Source organism: Tachypleus tridentatus, chromosome 8 (assembly GCF_004210375.1).
Source record: "Tachypleus tridentatus isolate NWPU-2018 chromosome 8, ASM421037v1, whole genome shotgun sequence".
Classification (NCBI taxonomy): domain Eukaryota; kingdom Metazoa; phylum Arthropoda; class Merostomata; order Xiphosura; family Limulidae; genus Tachypleus; species Tachypleus tridentatus.
In genome coordinates this window covers 66439762-66461630 of record NC_134832.1, presented here as the reverse complement: position 1 = coordinate 66461630, position 21869 = coordinate 66439762, and the positions used below count along the sequence as shown (strand labels likewise).

General features: G+C 33.2%; 1 protein-coding gene across 2 annotated transcripts in view; it reads right to left on the bottom strand.

Moving 5' to 3' along the window:
- The window catches only part of LOC143222559 (DDB1- and CUL4-associated factor 12 homolog), a 37685-nt gene extending 16713 nt beyond the window's left edge, over positions 1 to 20972 (bottom strand). Inside the window, exons 1-5 of one of the 2 annotated variants that reach the window (XM_076449205.1) lie at positions 20868 to 20936; positions 19063 to 19101; positions 18382 to 18828; positions 17471 to 17677; positions 5984 to 6044 (exon numbers count right to left, since the gene is read on the bottom strand). In XM_076449205.1, the coding sequence (XP_076305320.1) occupies positions 5984 to 6044; positions 17471 to 17677; positions 18382 to 18801 (688 nt within the window). In that variant the 5' untranslated portion in view covers positions 18802 to 18828; positions 19063 to 19101; positions 20868 to 20936. Of the gene's footprint in view, positions 1 to 5983; positions 6045 to 17470; positions 17678 to 18381; positions 19102 to 20867 lie in introns of both variants that reach the window. The other variant, XM_076449206.1, reaches the window with a different exon arrangement.
- Positions 20973 to 21869: the final 897 nt, after the last annotated feature.

Genomic DNA, 21869 nt, shown 5'->3' with positions numbered 1-21869 from the left:
ATTCATCCTCATTTTCTCACCTGAGTGAGAAAGAAGCCATCCACTTGCTCCCAGAATTATGATAAGGACTTGGATAAACTGTGCTCAATCAATGACTCATGATGGGACCACTCTAATTCAGTATTACAAGGAGATAGTAGACTTTCTTTCATGAACAATATACTGAGCCCAATATTGATCTAAAAGAAAGACCATGCACATCCCAACTAGATAGCTGAACATCAAATGTGAATCACTATTACGAGTAGGTCCACACAGGCTAGTGCCACATCCGAGGAAAACACCTTGGGACCCAACATAGGAGGGCCTTCAACCCTATCCTCTTCTCTAAGAGTGCAAGAATTCATTGAAACACTCTGGAGGAAAACCTCTGTCCACCACTCCAGTGACTGGAAACCAGCTGTGGTAAGAACTCCCTAGCTCTACTAGTAGAATCAGGGAGGTAATGTGCATTAAGGATTCCTGAGGAACAGTGCTCTACAAATAGTGCAATAGGTGAATCAAGTTCTCTTAATTTTTGAAAGCAAAGTGATCATGATTATTCAATCCAATGATTAGCAGGGACGGGCAGGACTGCCTTTAACTCATGAGAGTCCAAAAGTGGAGGTCCAGAGTAATAAGGTAATACCATTTGATGAGCTCTTGGATGGTCTCATTGAAAACCTCATTTCTACAGAGCCTGTTGCAACCAGTAGTAAGTATTGTGGATATTGATTGCTAGTGCAGAATAGGATTTATAAAAGCACACCTGTTGGAGCAATATTTCCTTTGGAGTGGATTTCAGTGAAAAAAAAAAAAAAGGTTGTAACAGGCTGTGGAAAGTAAAGAGATGAGGAGAGGAAAAAATATTCTCCTCTCCATATAATCTAGTAGATGTAGTCAAAATGGCCACAGAGGGTAAGCAATAACCCTTAATAGAAAATACTGACTGTTTGTTTAAATAATGGAAGAGACATGTATTGGGATAAGTCAATATATCAGCCCACACAATGCCTTTTAGAGAGCAATTCAAATGAGCAGCTCAAGACAGAAATGTGATGAATCTGATGAGATGTGACCCTGAGAAGTTTCCTTGCTTATAAAGAAAGTCCAGAATAAACAATATGGATCAATTTGAAGCAACCTGGTCAAGGTAATCAGGGATAAATCCAGAAAACTGAAGGATCCAACGAATAAAGAGTTAATTTCTAGCACCTTGAAAAAAGTTACTAAAGCCACCTAACACCTCAGGAACCTGAAAGGACATAAACAATTTGAGCAGTCATATGGGTGAGAAACAGCTGACAAATGAATTGGTGAGAAGGATTTATCCCTTTCCCTGGTTACCAGTCTTAGGAAGAAAGGACTTATCCAGTTATACCAGGACAAAAATGGAATGAAGAAAAGTCCTGAACACATGTAGTGCGAACAACTTCAACCTATAATGTCCACATGCAAGCAACAACAAAAAATTTTTAGTGAAATAGTGATACACTGTCTATGAGACTAAAGGCTTGAATGGATGTCGAGATAAAGCATGTAATACCATTCTAATATCCCAGTTATGCAACTGAAAAGGCCTCTTGTGACAAAGGACTTGAAACAATTTGAGAAGGCCAGTTAGCAGTGGGGACTCAAATACTTTCAAATGTTTAGAATACTAAATTGTAGTCAATAATGCTGTCTTATATAGATTCACAATAGACAAAGTTAGACCTTTGTCAAAAAGCCACATTATGAAACAAGATATGGTGAACACAATTGGGTGAAGTTGGCTCAATTTCCTCATGAGACACCACTGGCAATAAATGTGCCATTTTCAATAATAAATGGCCATTGTGAGGCTAGGGATAGATTAAGATACATACATCAAGTGTTTGAGCTTGGGAATATCTGGGTGTTGTATCCTATATCAAGGTTGCCTCAACAGAGATGGCCAAAGAGGAAAGGCATATGTGGATATTCTTAAAAATACTGTAAAAGAGGAAACCATGGCTGGACTGGTCAAATTGAGGCCACCAACAGTACTCAACAATAAATGGATCGAACTGTAGCCAGAACTCTGGGAAACAGAAACATCAGGGAGAAAAAAATAGAGAAAACATCTAATTTTATCTCAATGCACCCACTGCCAGTGCTTGAGAGTGAGGTACCAGGGTTACAAACCCAGTAGTGAAAATTTCCAATGTGTGGTGAATGTGTCAGTTATCAGTCCTGAAGTGAGAGCACATCCACCAGATAAACCTCATGATGGAGCATCCATTTAGTCAAAAGAATTTAGTTGGGCTGAAAAAGTGATCACCCATGGCACATGACAAGCCAAGAGACTGATAACTATGTGAGTGAGCTCAGTATAGAATATCCAAAGTTTGAAAACAAGATTCAAAAAGTGTACTGTCCCCTTGATTTGAAATGTAAGATACTACCATGAAATTTTTGGAATGAATCATAATGATTTCCCCCTTAACAGAGCTAGACCTTTGAACACTGGACAGCAAGAAGCTCTAAAATATTGATGTAGAATAAAGATTTGCCATCTATCCGTAAATCCTGGAATTTCTAACTGATGATATATGCACCCTCTCCCTAAAGTGAAGCATCTGTGAAGAGATAAATCTTGGGAGGAAAGGGAGGTACAGACACACCAATGGTAGTCTTGGTCTAATGCAATTGTGGTTTGAGATCTAAGATGTTGTTAAGTAAAAAGACTGGATGATCCAGTAGATAACAGTTCATGATTCATTGATCATGCAATGAACACCGAAAGGACCACATGTTCTTGTCCCAAATAAACAAGAATAAAATCCCAAAAGAACAGGATTGTTCTTCTCTATGCCCCTTGACCAACAACTCTCTAATAGACTTAGAACAGAGACCACACTCTGTGAATCTGATGGGTGTGAGAATATCACAGATTGGGAGGATAATGGAGATGAAGATGTAAACTTGTGAAATGAATGACCAATTCCCCTGCCAAAACCTGAAGTAACCATGAATCTGTAGTGAAGGAATTTTACATATTAAAAAAATGTTATAACCTCATTCTCACAAACCAAACTGGCACAGAGTAGTTACCAATTCCATTGGTGACCATCTGCCCAAGCAGAGAAGCTTCTAGGGTAAGGATGAAACGTATTCTGGGTACCAGTAGATCAAGATATCAAAACCAAATGTTGGTACACATGATGAGCAGTCATGCCATGACTTTCAGTAGGAGCCAAAGAATATTTAGAAGCCAATGATGAAAAGGTAGAATGCATATGTGCATCATCAGTATGTGATTACAATGCCTCTTGAATGCTTGGAAACATCAAGGGATGACAAAAAAAAGCCTCACATAACTCGCAGAGGGTGAAAGCTGGTAGATATATCTGAAGGAAAGACAAATATTTCAGAACAGTAGTGAAACACAGATGAATCCGAGAAAACCGTAATTTATTTTAAGTGTTCACAAGGTCCGTTCTGAAACCCCACATGATCAAAGAGAATCAAGCCTTTAAAAATTAAAATACATGTCCTCCTGATGGTCGTACGCCAAAGTATGCTGTTCTGACAACAACAGGTGACAAACCATAGCTATCCCATTAGGTAACAGAGATAAGCCTCACAGCTTGAATAGCAATATCAGGTGATAAAGGAAAAACTATGTAGCCACCCTGAGGCCTTTCAGCCATGAAGGAAGTAGAAGATTTAAAAACAATTGGGGAAAGCCCAAAAACCTTACAAACCTGATTGACTAACTGAAGAAATCAGCAAGGCAATGCTAATTATCACAATAATTCTTTACAGAAATGCACATCTAAATTCCTTTTCAAGAAAAAGTGATAAAATTATCCAAATGAGGCATTTATATACAGTACCAGGATAGAGGGTGCACTGACCCTATGTGGAGAGTACCATGAGACATATCACTAAGGACAACTGAGTGGGGTATAAAAGACTGAAGGGAGAGAGAAAACTCATACAAATGCTCATATGGGTAAAACTGAAACCCTGGCAGTCAAATAATAGCTATAAGTGGCAGCAGACGTATGTTTTGTAATTAAAACAATTTTCTATGCTTTACTAAAGGTACAATACCATATTTACTTTCTTGTTAGGATTTCTCATTCAAATATCGCTGTTCACTACTTAAACAATTTTATGCTGTTATACGAGAATGGTAGCAACTCTGCATTTTGAGCAATTGTTTTCTCCTTGCCTCATATATTTTGCTAGTTTCTGAGAACTACATCTCATTATACACACTTCTGTTGTAGCTGATAGTAACTTTTGTGCTAACTGAGGTAGTACTGGAAATGTGACTGTACAGGTTCTAGCATGGTAATAGATTACATTACCATATCAAAAAGGGTAGCAATAAAAATAATTCCATTGAAAACAGCAATTTATGTCATGATCTGTTTCATCAGTATAATTAATGTCATAGGTTTCTGCATATATTTCATTGTAGTGATGTGTCTTTTACTATAAAGTTTCAACAGGTAATAGTGCTAATGGTGAGAGGCTATATGTATCCTTCAACGAATTTTATTGTGGAATAGGAAGTGTGAGTACTTCCTAAAACATTCTACTAAAGTGAGGACCAAACCAAATAAAGCAAAATTAGGATTGTTTTTTTATTTCAGCAAATCTAGTTTCAAGCTCTTTTCTCAAGAATGCCTTCACTGGTTACAGTTCAAACTGGCTTGTGTTATCCTTTAACAAATAGCAATGAAAAGTAACTAAAATTAGGAAAATTTCACAAATACCTGAGGTCTTGAACCTAATATTTCTAGTACTTTTTGAAAATAGTTGTATGATTGTAGCATTTTAAAGTTTGCTACAACTGATATTGTTCTTGTTGAGGATGATGATGTTATATGCAGCATATTCTTTCCTTTATTGCACAAGCCTTCCAAGGAAATAGAATAATGCAGGTTTCTCTGGAGCAAACTTGAAACATTTTATAATGATACTAATGTACTACTTGAACTTAAAATGTATAACAATCTTTCTAGTGATAGTTTTGAGATCATGGAATTCCTCCAGAACATTCACAATCACAAGTTCAAGTATGTAGAAGAAGCAAGATTCATTTGAAAATCTAACATTATTAGATTTGTTTGCAATGTTTACTGCATTACTACTTACTAGGCATATAATAAGTTTATATAATCATAAGATCTTCCAACATCCTTCCTGTTATATCATGATTATAGCTTCCAAGGAAACACTAGATATTAACACCCACATGTTGTAAATCTATGTATTCTGTGATCCAGTCTGGTGAATCAAATGAAACTGCTGTTTGTTGTGAAGCATTACTAGATTTTTGATGTCTTGCAAATGATATTGATATTCATATTTTGAAGAGAAATTTCAGTTTAACATCTTACACATATATATCCAAGATACATTTTCCAGAAAAAAACAGCCTGTGTTTGACAGATTGTATCATGGTTGTGTTTCTTTCTTCTTTTTTTTTATTCATCAAGTGAACAAACAAACAAGGATTTTTGTCTGGATAAGTAACAGAATTTTATGCTTATTCACAAATAGCTTTTATTTTCAGATCAACTTGAGAGAAAAGTGTTACTTGTAACTATAGTCAATGCAGTTCAGGTTCCAGTCACCATTAAAATGTCTTTACAAAGTACTGTCAAACAAACTAGAATCTTTGGATAAGTAAAAATTGCAAATTGTAGACTTTAGCTAACATATATATTTCTTTTCCTACAATTTCAATCCATGCTATAATGAATATTTTAAATAATAAATAAATAATTAGTAAAAACATTATAACAGAAACTACGACAGATTTCATGAGCTTCAAACTTATTTTATTGCCCCTAAAGTGTTGTTATTTTAAAAATTCACAAATAGTTTCTACAGAAAACAAACAGGCTACTGTTTGAACCATAATCACCAAGTTGTTTACCATTTTATTATTTCGAGCAATTTACAAATAAAAGATATTTCAAAGTGTTACAAATTATGTTTTATATATTAAAAAAAATTATACCTGACACAAAAAACTGGTCATCTAACCACTTGATATCAAATATCCAATCATAATGTGCTCCCTGAAAAGAAATAACTTCAGATATATAATTTGTTTAATTACTTTCTTGAACAATATTTTTTTATGCACAAAAACAAAAAACAAAGAAAGCATAACATTCAAGTTATCCATCCCACTGTTTGTTATTAAAAACATTAAAAGTTATATACAAATAACCATTTTGAAATAGATAGGCAATAAGTCTTTCTTCATACAGCATGGATATAAATACTTTTACTTTAAAATACTCTTAAAGGAGGTGGAAATTTGGTTTATTATGAAGTAAGAATATTTCTCTCCAAACTTACAAACTTCACCAGTTTCACGTTTTGTGTAAGTAATGAAATATTGAAACACGTCTTCTTGTTTTTTATTGTACATCTAAAATAAAGCTGGAATTAGAGGGGGTTATTTATTCATAAGTGTAGCATTGAAAGATGATGTTTGTTTGATTGGTTTAGTGTTTTATGGCACAAAGCAACAAGGCTATCTGCATTAAATATCCAGTAAAAAGTTAAAATTAAAATGAGTAAAATTCATAAAAGAAAATAAAGGTAAAAACAAAACAAAGCTTAATTTTTGAGTTAAAAAACATAAATAGCATTAAGACCAAGTTTTACATCTAGTCTTCAGTGGTAAGTGAAAAACTACAGTAATACAAGTTGTAAAAACTTTCTGTAGTGTAGTTGTAATTATCATAACTCACCAGGAAGACTAACAGGTAAGTTCAAATACCACCATTAGTCACCTGAAGTTGGCTTTTCCAGTCCTGGTTCTGAGTTATTTGATGCTGTGGCCATTTTCAGAAAGTAAAGTAATAAAAGTTTTGAAAGACTTGTAGCAAAATTTTAATTATAACTTGTCAACTTGTCAGAATGACTAATGGGTAGTTCAAACAGCAGCATTAGTCATCTGAAGTTGGCCTTTCCAATCCCGGTTTTGAGTTATTTGACGTTACAGCCATCATAAACCATAAAAAAGGATGATATAACTATTTTTCCAAAATAGAAGTATTTTAGAAATCCAAGCAGAAACTCCTATTTCTTCATTAAGAAATGCAGCAATGATTTTAACAATACCAAAATATATCAATGAAGAAACAGAGAATTTTCAGCTTTCCACAAATCCCATTGTTTATATAAAAGTTGGATACATATATTGCACAAAACTTTATTCACATTTATCATTAATAAAGAAAAAACACTTTTAAAATACAATAAATGAGGGATGGCTAATGTCAATTTTAAGGAAACAATGGAAACAAGATAGTAGGGATGGTATTTGCATCATATACACATAATAAAATAGGAATGCATCATAGTAGCATATTAAGACAAAAATAGGATAAATTCACTCGTGTTTGAATAGTTATATATGCAGACAGACACACACACACACACACATATATTTTACTTTTATTATTATGTAGTAATGATGTAAATGCCATCCCTACTATAATGTTTGTAGTTTCTTAAGTACTAACACCAACCATCCTGATACTTATTTCCTTTTTGAAATATTTTTCTTTAATTACCTGCTTGATTTTTAATGCAAGTTCCACAGCACATAAAAAATACATTCATCACCAAGTTCTAAGTACAATCAGGTTCCAATTGTAGTATTCATTGTTTATCTATTATTGGCTGAAAATTCCTGTTTTACCCTGCATTTAAACTTTCTGAAAGAACAGTAAATTTCTGCAAGAAAGCTAACTTCAAGAGATAGTGATAACATTGTTTACACTAGAATTATGACTTTTTATTAAAATTGATGTTTATTAATAATACTCATAAAAGTACACAGTGTCTGAAACTGTTACCTCATTGAAATTGGTTGACAATATTGTTTTGGTTATCAGGTAATAAAAAAAAAATTAGAAGAAAGAACAACAAGAAATCTAAACTTTTTCCTATGATATTTATAGGCATTCCCAGGACTTCTGACTCAGTCATGCAATAGAAATACATGTATTGTAAAGTTTAATGGCCTGTTGAACAAGTATTCAAAATACCATTTTAATGAACAATTTGGGCCATATGTACACAGACAGTGGTACCATATACCCAACAGTAGTATAAATTAACAGGAAAACAAGAAACAAACACTTTTAATATCTTTTTTGACCATTTAAATGTCAACATCAATTTTAATGTAAATCTGCATATCCAGTTCTGAGCACCTCCAAAATCCCTTTGAACTCCCCTTGTCTAGAGTAGTTTTGCATGGAATCTTACAAGCTAATACTATTTTTTAAGTAAATAAATTCTTTAAAAAATTCTTAATATCTCATTTTTGGAAACTTTTAATGACCCCTTCCAAAGCGTTTTATCTATTTCTATTATTTGGGACAAAAGATCTCACATAAATACCTATTCTTTTTCAGTGTTGACTTCTATATATTTTTTTTTTTTGCACGTGCCACAAAACTTCAAGCTCCCATGCATCTGGAATTGACTGAGTTCAATGCATCTTGTATGCAAATCATCATGCAACCCCTCTCCACCAATAAGAATGTGACATTCTCTTGACTCCCTCTATTCATTTTTACTTTAAATTTTGGCCGAAAATGGAAGAACTAGTTTTCAGTGGGAAGGAAAGGTGGGAAGTGTGAGAAGTAATTATCTATCAGAAATACATTTTCAGAATAGGAAAATTATAATTTCTTCTCACACAAATAGCTAGAATCCCACACAATGCAGCCAGAGGTACTGGTGTAAGGGAAAGAAAGAAGCATCCTTTGAAAGCATCAGAATGACACTCCTAAAGAGATTTTCAGAGCTGAAGATCATAATGTGGGTGACTACACCACTTCTGTATCAGGTATACTCTACACTCAGAGTGGAAAAAGGTGTTGCAGGTATGGGCAGAAATAGGGAGAAGCACATCCAACAGGGAGAGAACTATGGTTGTATAGCAATCCAACTATAGGATATATGAATCTCAATCCTATAATACACAAACGTGTCAGTAAATGGATGTGCCTCCAGATGTCAAGTGATGAGTGTGCAATAGATTATACACAAGAAGTCAATTAGATCCAAAACCCAGGTTGCCAGCAACCAACATCCACGTGGGAGTAGGAAAGAGGATCATTATGGCAACAAGTCAACTAAAATCCAAAATCCAGTCATCTGATAGGGACAGGAAAGAGGATAATACTGTCTTCACTCAACTTCATAAGACCAGAGGGAATCTCGTACTCTTTGATCTATAAACGGGCACATTATACCAATGTGAGAAATTGAATGATTGTCCATGAACCCGACGCCCAGCATCGACAATGTCTGCATATTGCAAACCATCCCATTTAAAATTAAAATGAAAGAAACTGCTTTCAGCAAAATAGCATCCTAGGAATAATAAGAACACTGAGGGGAAGTAAAAGGGGGAGAATCATAGTAAATTGCAAGTACCTCCATTGTGACCCATCACACGAGGTAACAATAGGAATGAATGAGGAAACAGAAATATTTGTAATAAATGTGTGAGGACCTTGATTGGTTCTGCTGTAAACCCAAAACCCAGCCACTGGGAACACACATTAATGTGGAGGGTAGGATGAAAGATCCAATTGACAGGGTGAACTGCAATTTTGATGTTTTACTCCAATGGTATATAGTGAATGATGTCTTGCCATCTACAAGAGCAGAAGACTTCTCTCAACTGAATAATATATGTAAAAATGGCTTGTTTGGCTTGAGAAAATTGTTTACGTGGGTGATTTTCTGTTTTAAATTGTGTATTGGTTCTTGTAATTTTGAGGTTAAGAAATTATATTTGATTGCTTTATTCTTTAAAACAGAAATCCACTGAAAAATCACCCATACTGGACTATACATTCCTTGGGACTCAGCACATGAAACAAAACAAAAACTCACATACCAAGAAACCAAATAAACACAACCATAAACCTATGCTCACCAGATAAAATTAATGATGAATTAGATAAAATAAAACAATACTTCATCAACATCAATAAGTTTCCTCTGCAAACCGTAGAAAACATTATACGCACACACCTAGACAGAAAGCAAAATCAACCAACAAAAGTAAATATATCTCATGAATCAAGAAATTACAAAACCATATACTGCTGCATACCATCTATTCCTGACATCAGCAGAAACATAACCAACATTTGGAAAAAACTAGTAACAAAATATGACATTCCAGTTGATACCAAATTTATTCAAAAACCAGGCACAAAACTGAGGTCTATACTATGTAAAAACTACACTGACAAACACCCCACCAACTTTATTTATAAAATACAATGTGATAACTGCCATGACTTCTATATTGGAGAAAAAAGTAGAAAAAATGGAAACCAGATTCAAAGAACATAAAAAGTCACCTTCACACGTTTTTGAACATTGCAAATCAAATAAACACAACATAACCATAGAAAACACTCAAATACTAAATAAAGAAATAAACATAAATAAATGCAAAATTAAAGAAGCCTTACTTATACAACAACTTAAGCCCAAAATAAACCAATATAAAGGAACACCTTTGTACCTGTATCAAAAAATATAATAAATAATAATAATAAAATGAATAATATAAAATTATATATTCAAACATCTAAGCACGCCCTCTACATTCCGACACTCAGTTACACAACCCCTTTGAAACATGTAGTCAGTTACCTCTTTCTTTCTTTGTAAACCTGACGATGAATGAAGAAGGTTGAAACGTTGTTCGCTCCTCTACGTAAAAAATTTTCTCAACCCAAACGAGCCGTTTTTACATATATTTTTCTCTACAAGTGGGTTTTCTTGATATCACTGATTATTATCTCAACTGGATAGTTCCATTATCATTTATGTATAAGTAGTGTGTGTGTGTATACATATGCACCGAAAAACAAGTCTAAACAAATATAAATTAAAAAATAATAAACAAAAAGTGCTACACTAACTTTAAAAATGGCAGTACCTTATTTTTCTTATTCTTATTTTTAGTTTCAAATTAATGTTTTCTTTTTTCTTTACTTTAAAGAGCAATCACATTCCCACAACTGTCTGCAGGTAGTAAAGGATGATACAGATGTCGGACATTGTATACTTGAGCACTCACATCTTGCTCTCCTGATTTATATATCTATTGCTACTCCTTTATTTTATTTATGTGAAACAGGTGAATGGAGGTTAAGACTGAAAGATGATTTATTCCCACTGCAATGTGTCTCCTACTTCCACAGTCACCTCCAAAACCTAGGGTACATTTTATATCCCATATTATAGCTTATACCCTGGGATCTTTTCATTTAGTGCAGAAATATTATGTTCATTATTTTTTAATTTATTTTTGTTTTGGCTTGTTTTTAAGTTATAACAAATTGATATAATTAGTCAGAAATTTGGATTTGTTGTTTTTAATGCAGTCCTTCCTTTTGATTTTGTTTACTTAACTTTATTAGTATTAATTTTCTCTAATGTATATATAATTTGCATTTCATTAACACATTCAGGAGGATTCCTTTGTGGTCTAACACCACCAGTGACTTGGAAGAGGAAAGTGTTAAGAACCCTCAAACTCCACTAGCAGAAAAAAGGGGATGAAAGTATGGTGGAAAATCCAGAAGAATGACAACTCCCGAGAGAGTGCAATGGGTGACCACAAAACCCTATTTTGAAAAGCAGACAATACTGGTTTATTCAATATAAGGAATAGCATGAACAAGAAACTATTTCCTCCTGCTTTACCCATATAGTCCATGGGTGTATACAGTCTAGAATGGGCATAATTAAGAAGCAAACATTTCACAATAATATACCTACAAGAGATCTTATGGAACACCCAATCTCAGCAGTGTGTGCTAAGTTGCCACAGAACTATGATTCTTAAGTCACCATGGTCTTACAGTACAGCTTATACTAGCTTAAACATACCTGGACAGGCAGCACTAACCACAGAGGAAGAAGAAAAAAAAAAAGAGACATGTTTCTGAAAAATAAAACTACTTACTCAGTCACAGCCTCACAAAAGAGTAAAGTATGGTCTCAGAGAATGTGAAATTAATGTATGTGGTGAAGTCCCAGTTATTGACAGAAAAATTATCTCTAACAGATGACAGGGTTAATATTCAGTGAAAATGAAAGATGTATGAATGAAGAAACCAGGAGGAATAGAAGAAAGTCAAAGAAGTGGAGTAAGTGAAGAAAATCAAAGAGGAGGAGAAAGAGAAGAAAACCAAGGGAATGGATTCCATTGAAAAAAACTATAAAAAAAATGAAGCAATCACAACATTTACAGGATAGAAAAACTTATATGGATCTGACTAAAAAGAAATGTGGAATATTATAAGTGAAAATGCTAACAGAAATATACAACATGAGCTCCAAAGATTTGTGAGGGTAAGATAAATACAATCAGGGTGACCTGAGCTGGAGTAACATGAATGAACAAACATTTTAAGAAGATTGATGGATTGAGAAATAAACAAACTAATGTGATCCTGTGACATATCAACAGCCAGGAGAAGTGGATGATGAACTAGAGACCAAAAAAAAGATATAATTACTTGGTAATTGATAGATTAAAACACATCATGTGAAGGAGTACCCTACAGGAGGCAGAGCCACCATCAATTTTGGAGGATGAAGAGGTTGCTCTGGATTGAAAAGTCAATCAGCAGTAACAACAAAAGCACCTGGAACATTATCCTTCAGGAGACATATGCTAAGTGTGTGGATTCAAAAAAGGAGATCCGCTGTTTCCCACAAAGCGAGTGATGGAAACCACCACCCTCGAAGAGTCAAAACAAAAATAGTCACATCTGGATAAGAGGAAGAGAGTGAACAAAGGCAAAAATGGAGTGGTGGAAGTGTCATTTTGTTTGTAGAACATTGTTCTGCAGCCTTCTACTAATTGAACTACATCTCCCACCTTTAGGGATGAGCATCAGTAAAAAGAAATAATCCAAGAGAGGGGAGGAAGCAGGAAATCCAACACTGTAGGAAATATGATCAACTATCAACATATCTAGACAAAGAGAGAAGGATAAAAATTAACAGGAAAATCCAACGAATAGCTTGGATAAAAAAAACTTCAAAAATGCATCTGAAGAGCAATATGGATGGTTCATCTTTAAGGAGGTGTTTAAAATAACAACCTTAAGGAGACTAGAATATGAAGAAACAATAAAAATATATCTAATTGGAAAATCCAACTATTCACACTAAAAGTGAAAGGGGTATATGAGTATGTTAAGACTACTCTTTTTAGGAAAGACTTGAGCAAAAGTACATACATCCAATGAATGTTGTGGGTACAATCCCCCAAAATGAAGAAGTCACAAAAAATGCAGACTAACTAACAAGAAACATAAGGAACCAAATCAAGTGCAAAGGGAAAGGCATAAAATTGTACTGATGCATGTGTTGAAAAACTGAAAAAGCAAGTGACCCAAGAATGGAAAATAAGAATGTGTATCTTGGGTATTCCCAGTCAGACAGAATTAACCCAGTCAGATATTTTCAAAGACTACATAGTAAAACAGGAAAGACTCAAGAAATAACTGAGATAAAATCTAGCAATCCAGAACCCCAAAGAGCAGTGGACATACAAGACAAATATAGAAAAGACAGATAAAGGATGGGAAGTTGCAGAAGATGTAAAAGAATAAAGATGATAATATCACACTATGAAACAAAAGAGCAACTAAGAAAAATTTAAAATAGCATAACAGATACAGTAAGAGCCCCAAAAGAACAGACCATAGGAGGAAAAAGACATGACCTTAAGTTCCTATTAGCAATGGATGGTAAACAAACAGCAGTGTCTCATACAGGAAGAACCCAAAAGTAAAGAAGCCATGTTTGGAAGGAAAGAACTAAAGATGGCAAATGGCCCAGCATGGAGGAAGAGGAGGAGGAAGAGATATACTATGAAAATCCTTAAATACAAGAAGAACACCCAAGAAAAGAAGTGGAATGTAAACATTATGTGTAGAAGAGTAGATAGGATAACACAGAGCTGAAAAAGTAGGTAGGTGAGAAAAATGGAAAAGATTAACAGAGCTTTGAAAGACAAAATCATGAAGAATATCTGCCTGATGATAAGCTAAGGCAAAAAGAAATAAAACCTGTATAAGGAAATGCTTGTAAGTACTCATTCTCCAAAGAGACATACAAAGGTCATCATGAAACAATGTCAAGAGATATACTGTGAAAAATCTCTGAAATGAAATAAAAAAACAGAGATGGCCTAGCAGATTCTGCAGTAGAGGAATGGAATGCAATCCATGATAAGGATGGAAGATAACTGACAAATACCAGGCTGTTTAAAAGGGGTTCAGCCATTATAGGAGGAATGCAAACAATATTGGGAGATGCTGTGTTGGAACCCAGCCTCCAGGGGCCCACACGAACAAAATTAAGTAAAAATTATAAATTAAGTAAATTAATAGTAAGAAACTGTGAATTGAAGTAAACATAAGTAATAGATGTTATGTGTTGCATAAAACAAAACATTTAACTTAGCTATTGATTGACCCAAAATTATAACAACAGGTAAACCGAAATTAATACACACTTGTTAGACTTAAGCTATTAAGATATTTAACCTAAACAGCAATTAACCCACAAGTGATACTAGAGATAAATGCATGCTAAATTTGATCACAAAAGTGCAGGAAAAAGATATCACTAAGCTCTAAAATAAAAAAATCTTAACAAAAAAATAAGTATGTACAATACTGGGAGAGGTTAGCATGAGCCCAGGCTCAATGATTCCATGCAAACCAAGTTAAGATAAATATTAACATAAATTAAATAAATGTTAATTTCCAAAATGAAATAAGTTTACAGTAACAATAACCTATTTATGAAATGTCATGAATGGAAGAAAATGTAAACAAATGATTGATATACTAATAAGATAAATTAAAGGTAATCCTAAAATAACAAAGACCCTGGTATCAGTGGCATAGAAAACAAGATACAACTAAATCTAGCTTCTAACCTGAACTGGACTATGAGTATCAACCATTCTAAGGAATATTATGGTTATATAACTCAAATAACTACAGATAATAATAATAAAAACTGGTCAAAGACCATAACAATGCAACATCTTTCCTTACTGAAGTTGGTGAGCTGTATGTCAAACTGTGTGAGCCCTCAACCTCAAAGTGGCACCCACTGAAGCAAAACCAATAATCTTCCACATAGTAATGCTTTTAGAAATGTCTGTAAGCATGCTGAGAGAACATATAACCTCGGAAGTGGTAACATAGAATTCATAATGCAAGATGAATAATCAAACACAAATGTGTTGGCAGAAATAAATAAAAGGTATTTGCAATGAAATAACAAGTTCCATAACCAGGAAGAAATATAAAATAATTCCTCTTTGGAGTAACTCAAGTTACAAATATCACTACTGTATAATAAAAAGTAAACTTGTTGAGAGGAATTAATAGAAAAATATAGAAAAAAAAAACAAACAAACTAGAAGATAACACAAACTAAACATTACATCATTAGTACTGCCAAATGAGAAGTGATAGTTAAGTAAAATAGGAACAGAGGGAGTTACATGCTTCAAGAGAGTATGTCACACTTACTGGTGGTGGGTTATTGCAAGATGACTTGCATGATAGATGCATTGGAATTAGTCAATTCCAGATAAGTGGGATTTTCTAGGTATGTGAAATACACAAAAAGTTTTGCAGATCAATTGCAGCACTAAACAATAGCTAGTTATATAAAAAGAGGTAATGCACCATATCAGTAATAACAATTAGTATGTAGATATTTCACAATGTTTCTTTTTCAATAAAAATAATATTACACTTTATGCTTTTGTACACATTGAATTTAGGCTTACTGTTATAACCTTAAAACTGATTATGCATTGTTTTTAAATCCATAGTATTCTGGCATACAAAAAATGTTCCTTAAACCAAAGACTTATAACCACTGCCAGAATAGTACAATAAAACTTTCTTAACTGAAGTCTAACCTGTCTTTTTTGAACCTTAAAAGTTTCTATCCTTTCACACTTTCCATGATGATAAGAAATCCACTTAAGTGAAAATGTACCTCAGGAAGGCTGGTATGGGTATTAACCCTTTTAATAATAAAGCAGAGAACAATGTTTCAACCTTCTTGGGTCATCTGCACTGGTATTTTGTAAAATATAGTGACATTTCAATTGTTATAGATTATATGTGTATATAGATTATTATTTATAAACAAGTTCTTGAACTTATTTTTCTTAAAACATGGAACACTAAATAAAGAAGCAAAGCAAACAATTTCCTTTTCTAGTTATGACCTTTGTACACTCGATAGTTGTTATAGCTTGCTAAGCTTTCAGAAATTTTGCACACAGGGAACATGAATTTCTCTTTTAGGCATTATATATATAGATGAATAACCAAAAAATTATAAATTACTATATTTATACCATAGATTCCATTATAATTAATCAATTTTAGTAAGTAAGCTATATTTGTCTAAAAAAATATGAAACTTGGCACAGGCTAAGGATTCAACTTACTAGCACAAAGGATTGTCTGGAAAGAGATGATGCTGTTATATTTTAAAATGGCTGAGAAAGGTACTAGGTGGACATTCTGAGCTTTTGATCGGTTATTCACATATCATATATAAAAGTAAATGTATATAAGGGGCCATTTCCCAAAATGAAAAGAGGTGAACAGGGCTACTGTGTTAGATTTGATAAATGTAGCAATATCTCAGCAAATAGAAAATACAGCAAATTCTTACTTTTGATTATAGCTTGCCATTATCAGTAATTTGAATCACTAATTCATACTGAGCTACAAACTTTGTATTGACGTCAGAAACATCTAATTTGAACTAGTACTGCAGTCAAAATACCATGTGACACACAACATCAACAGTTAAAGGTTTTTTTTATCTACTTTTGTATTAAAAACTCAATAATGTATAATATAAAAATTACAGCTTGCTACATAACTTAATTACATAAATTCATAAAATAGTGGTTCAATAAAATTTTGAATGCGAGTCAACAAATGTGATAATGTTGCCTTTGACCTGTGACCCATCTGGAAAGAGTTAATATGTCAAATGCACACTGTAGAAATGCACTTTATTGCTTTGATAAGAATTTATTACTTAAACCATTTAAAGGTTTAGATTGTCAATTGCAGTTTGTGTTTCAGTGGAATACTCCTGAAGAAACTGTAAAGCCAAGTGCTGAATGTGCAATTAAAGTAACACAACAAACTTGGTGTTATGAGGTTTACTTTTAGTAAATTAGTTTGTTTTAAATCTAGTACCACTCTCTTATATTGCTATTTTTTAAATTAAATTTTGATGCTCTTGTTATTTATTGGTAAAAGCCCTTCTGTAAATATACTCTGAAATGTAATGAAATCCATCCTTTTTTAACCATCAGCTAAAAGTTTAGGGTGGATTAATTACAGACTGCTAGATTAAGCCTTACCTCACCAACACACAATGGGTCTAGTGTTGGGAGTCTGTACACTGCGACATCATTAGAATTCTTTGCTCCTGTCACCAACATTGTTTGTGATGGGTTAATTTCCATGGCATGAATCCCACAAGGGTTTTCTGGAGGTTTGCTATGAGAACTACTCTTTAGACTTGGTATTTGAAATCTTCTACCACTTGCAACATCTTGAACAACAAACTGTAAAACAAGTTTCTTGATTTTCAAACTGAATGGAATTTCGTATTGAACAAATTGTAAATGTAATAAATTTTCCACAAAATACCTCACAAAATATTCAAGGTAAAACTTGAAATATTCCAATCAAAGACTGTAATAATAATTTTAATAGTTCTTAAACAGTTAACTATTATTGACGTGTACTTAAGTTATTGAAGTTTTCTGTGTATTGTTTGGTCTGTAAGTAAATGTTATAGTTCAATGTTTCATGTTAAAAGTGGTCAACCACAAAATAACCATACACTGTAGTATCTTTAAATGCACTTAAGTTATCTGAACTTCATTTACATTATCATTTTGAATTTTCAATATAAAACTGAAACATATAATACCTAGATTACTATATATGTGATATCAAAATAAAATCAGTGATTTTTACTTGTAAATAGACTAATCCTTTTTTCTTTCATATGAATTTAATATCATTTCAGTGTCAAACTTGTATATTCAAGAAAGGGAAATATGCATAAAATATCCATAACAAAATGGTCGAAATAATTAAAGATTTTATTTTGAAAACATACCTCATAATTTTTGAAATATTTATTGCAAAATATTACCTTATACATCATACAAAATATGAAAATTTCACTTCTTTTGCTATATTAATTTTGGAAACAAATACACAAATTTACTGACAAAATACCACACAAAAAACCATTTACCTTGTTACACTTTGTACCAAAAGCAACTTGCTGATCATTTAACCACTGTGAACAAAATACTTTATTTAACTCCCCAAGAGAAAATGATTTTTCAATCATTAGGTTACGTGTCACTAAATGTTGGATCCCATATTCTCTAGCAACTCTTGAATTCTGAAGTTTCTGATTTCCAATCTGACATGTGTTTATGTAATCCACAAAATTTCTAGATATGCAAGCATCCACATTTACACTAAACCTTCTTGGATATAGTTCCTCAGGAAGATGTTCTTCATAGTCTTCATCTGCAAGTCCTAAACAAATTCTTGCTTTAAAGTTGTACTGTTCAAGTTCTGACTTGATCTGGAAGCTCTGTCTCAATGCAACAGCTGAAGGCTTTGATTTCCCAGAAGTGATAGGGATTTTTCTGACTGAAGCCATTATCTAATTAGTTCTTTTGCAATAACACTAAAATAAAAATTCTATAACTTTAAAGAAGGTTGGTGTAATGATTATAAAAGTCAACTTGAGTTTACAAGATTACTTCAGAAATTCATATTACTCAAAAGATAGAATTGTAACTCAATATTCATAAATGTCTTCAGAATAGTCTAAACATACTTTTTTTTGTATTTCATGAATGAATGAAAAGGGCATAATATTAAGAAAATGAGAGTTCTCATAATAATAACTTTATCTCACTTGTTAATCCATGCTTGTTTGATCAGATTTTGAGTCACCCTAGAAAAAAGAAAATTGGTTGAGCTCACACAAGTGTGGGTAAAACTGATGTAAATAAATCACTAATGTTGACCATGGCCCCAAAATTCTTGAAAATCTTTTAAAAGTAATCTTTATAAAGAGAAAAAAATCAAATAAAGAATAAAATACAACAATGCTGAAAATAAAACAGTACAGAGAAAAGTATTTTATTCTACAATTGAATAGATAAATACTTTACATCATATAATTATCACAATGTTATTAAAGATAATTCTGGTGACATTACTTGTGGTAAAGCTTTTATAACCTTATGGTACAGAAAGGAAAATTATAGCGATGATCCTTGAAAGTGCCATGTATATGCCTGTCTTTAGCTTGTGCTGATGCAGATTTCAGTGATAGTAGTAAATACTTAAGTAAAAACACTGAGAACTGAGGCAGAGAAAGGTTCCACATGAACCTAATGCAACATGGATATATCAAAGAAAAAAACTTACTTTACTAATCTATTATGTTTCTAAAATGCTACACTACAGTGGTAGGTGTTGGGAAAAACTAGTTAATAGGACTGTAGGGAGCTGTATATAAAAACAGTTTTTAATGGATTACAATCAAACCCAATCCTTGTTGCTAGTAGAGTGCCTTGGAGATTAATGCTTGGCACTGGCTATCTCTTATTTAAATGACATTGATAATTTCATAACATTTGTAACATGTGCTGAAGACATTAAGCTCTTGGTTATTTTTCACTGTATTAATGATGCTTAAATACAACAGAATGACTTAGATTAGCTAGTACACTGAACAACTACTTCATAAATGAGGTTTAATTATAACAAGTGCAAGGTAATGTATCTGGTTATCAGAAATTGGATCACATGTTTAATACAAATGGTAAACCATTTAGAAGAAAATCTTGGTACAGTGTTAAATAAGTTATTCAATTGATTAAGGCAGTGCCCAGATACTGGTAGTATTGATAATAGTAATAGTAACAGAACATCCAGAAGAATCAAGAAGTAGGTTGGGCCTGGGGACGTAATTGTCCCTCTTGGCCCCTTTTTGAAGTCTTCATATATTTGTGGTACATTCATGGGCATATAAAATTTTTTTCTGGTGGGCAGAAGCCAAATGTGTTGAGAATTTAAATTTTTTGAGGCAAAGCAATTTCCTGCAGTACTGCAATAATTCCTTAATTATGTTATGAAAACGAGAATGCATTATTCTTTGTCCCATACTGCCCCCTGTAGCCCCCTGGCCTCCCCTCTTGTCAGGCCTGAAAACATCAGGTATAGCTAAAAATGATTGACATATTGAATAAAACTTAAAACTAAAAACATTTCTCACAACTGCAAAAACTTGTTCTATTTAATTTAACTTTTAAGTACAAATCAACCAATGGTAACAATTCATCAAAAGATCTGGTTACTTAAATAAAGAAATAAAACTTTTCAGCCATTTTAAGCTCACAGTTACAAATTACACAGGATTACCATTTTAACTGTTCGCAAAACGATAAATAAAAAATGTCACTTTATGTTAGAAGTCAGCTTTTATTACTAGTACTAGTATTACTAAACCTAAGTAATAGTTACACTATTACTGTTATTAGTAATGTTATTTATTTTTGAAGATGATGCTTCAGTTCCTATTCGTATACAGTATGTAAAAAAACAACAATAATTTCCACAGCATGAATTTCGTATTAATTTGATAATATACACTTCTTTATTTCGTGCTTTTTTTAAAACTCGATCTAAAAAAAAAGATATACTTTAAAATACCTTATTATTTCTTCCCTACATTCTCCTACTATCAATATTATCTTCACACCTTGAATGTTTGGAACGATAATACGCCACATAGCGGTTGTAAAATTTCATTTGTTCTGTTAAAATTATCTGGCACCACTTGTTCCACATTATAAAAACTAATTAATACAAAGAATATACAAAATTGAAATGCTTAATTTTGCTTTGTAACTCAAATTTATTATTGTCATAAAATATCATTCACTAATTATTTAACAAATGTATTTGAAGCGACTCTTCTGGTTTTAAACAATTCTAGCAACTGATTTAGCAAAAGAAGCTATCTTCTAAAGAGATGTTTGTTTTTTGAATTTCGCGTAAAGCTGCTCGAGGGCTAGCCGTCCCTAATTTAGTCGTGTAAGACTAGAGGGAATGAAGCTAGTCATCACCATCCACCGCCAACTCTTGGGCTACTATTTTACCAACGAATGGTGAGATTGACTGTCACATTATAACGCTCCCACGGCTGAAAGGACAAGCATGCTTGGTGTGAGGGTGATTCGAACCCGCGACCCTCGAATTACGAGTCGAACGCCTTAACCCACCTGGCCATGTCGGGCCCTTCTATAGAGTTGTTGTTGTTTTGAATTAAGCACAAAGCTACACAATGGGCTATCCGTGCTCTGCCCACCACGAGTATCGAAACCCGGATTTTAGCGTGTAAGTCCGCAGACATACCGCTGAGCCACTGGGGGGCCCTTCTATAGAGAACAATAGTGTATAGATATGCGTTTCTTACGTTTCATGTGTTTCCACTTTTCTACATGGCCTTACGCGCTTGGCCATGCCAGGCCCGGGACGGATATTGCAGATAGCCCTTAATTAGCTTTGCGCGAAATTAAAAACAAAACTTTCCTACACTAACATAGTTTTACCACATATTTATAATTTGTTATGAAACGTGTCAAGAAAGACATTAAGTAATTTCGTTCTTACTACTTTTGTTCCTTTACCATACGCTAGATTTTACCTGTA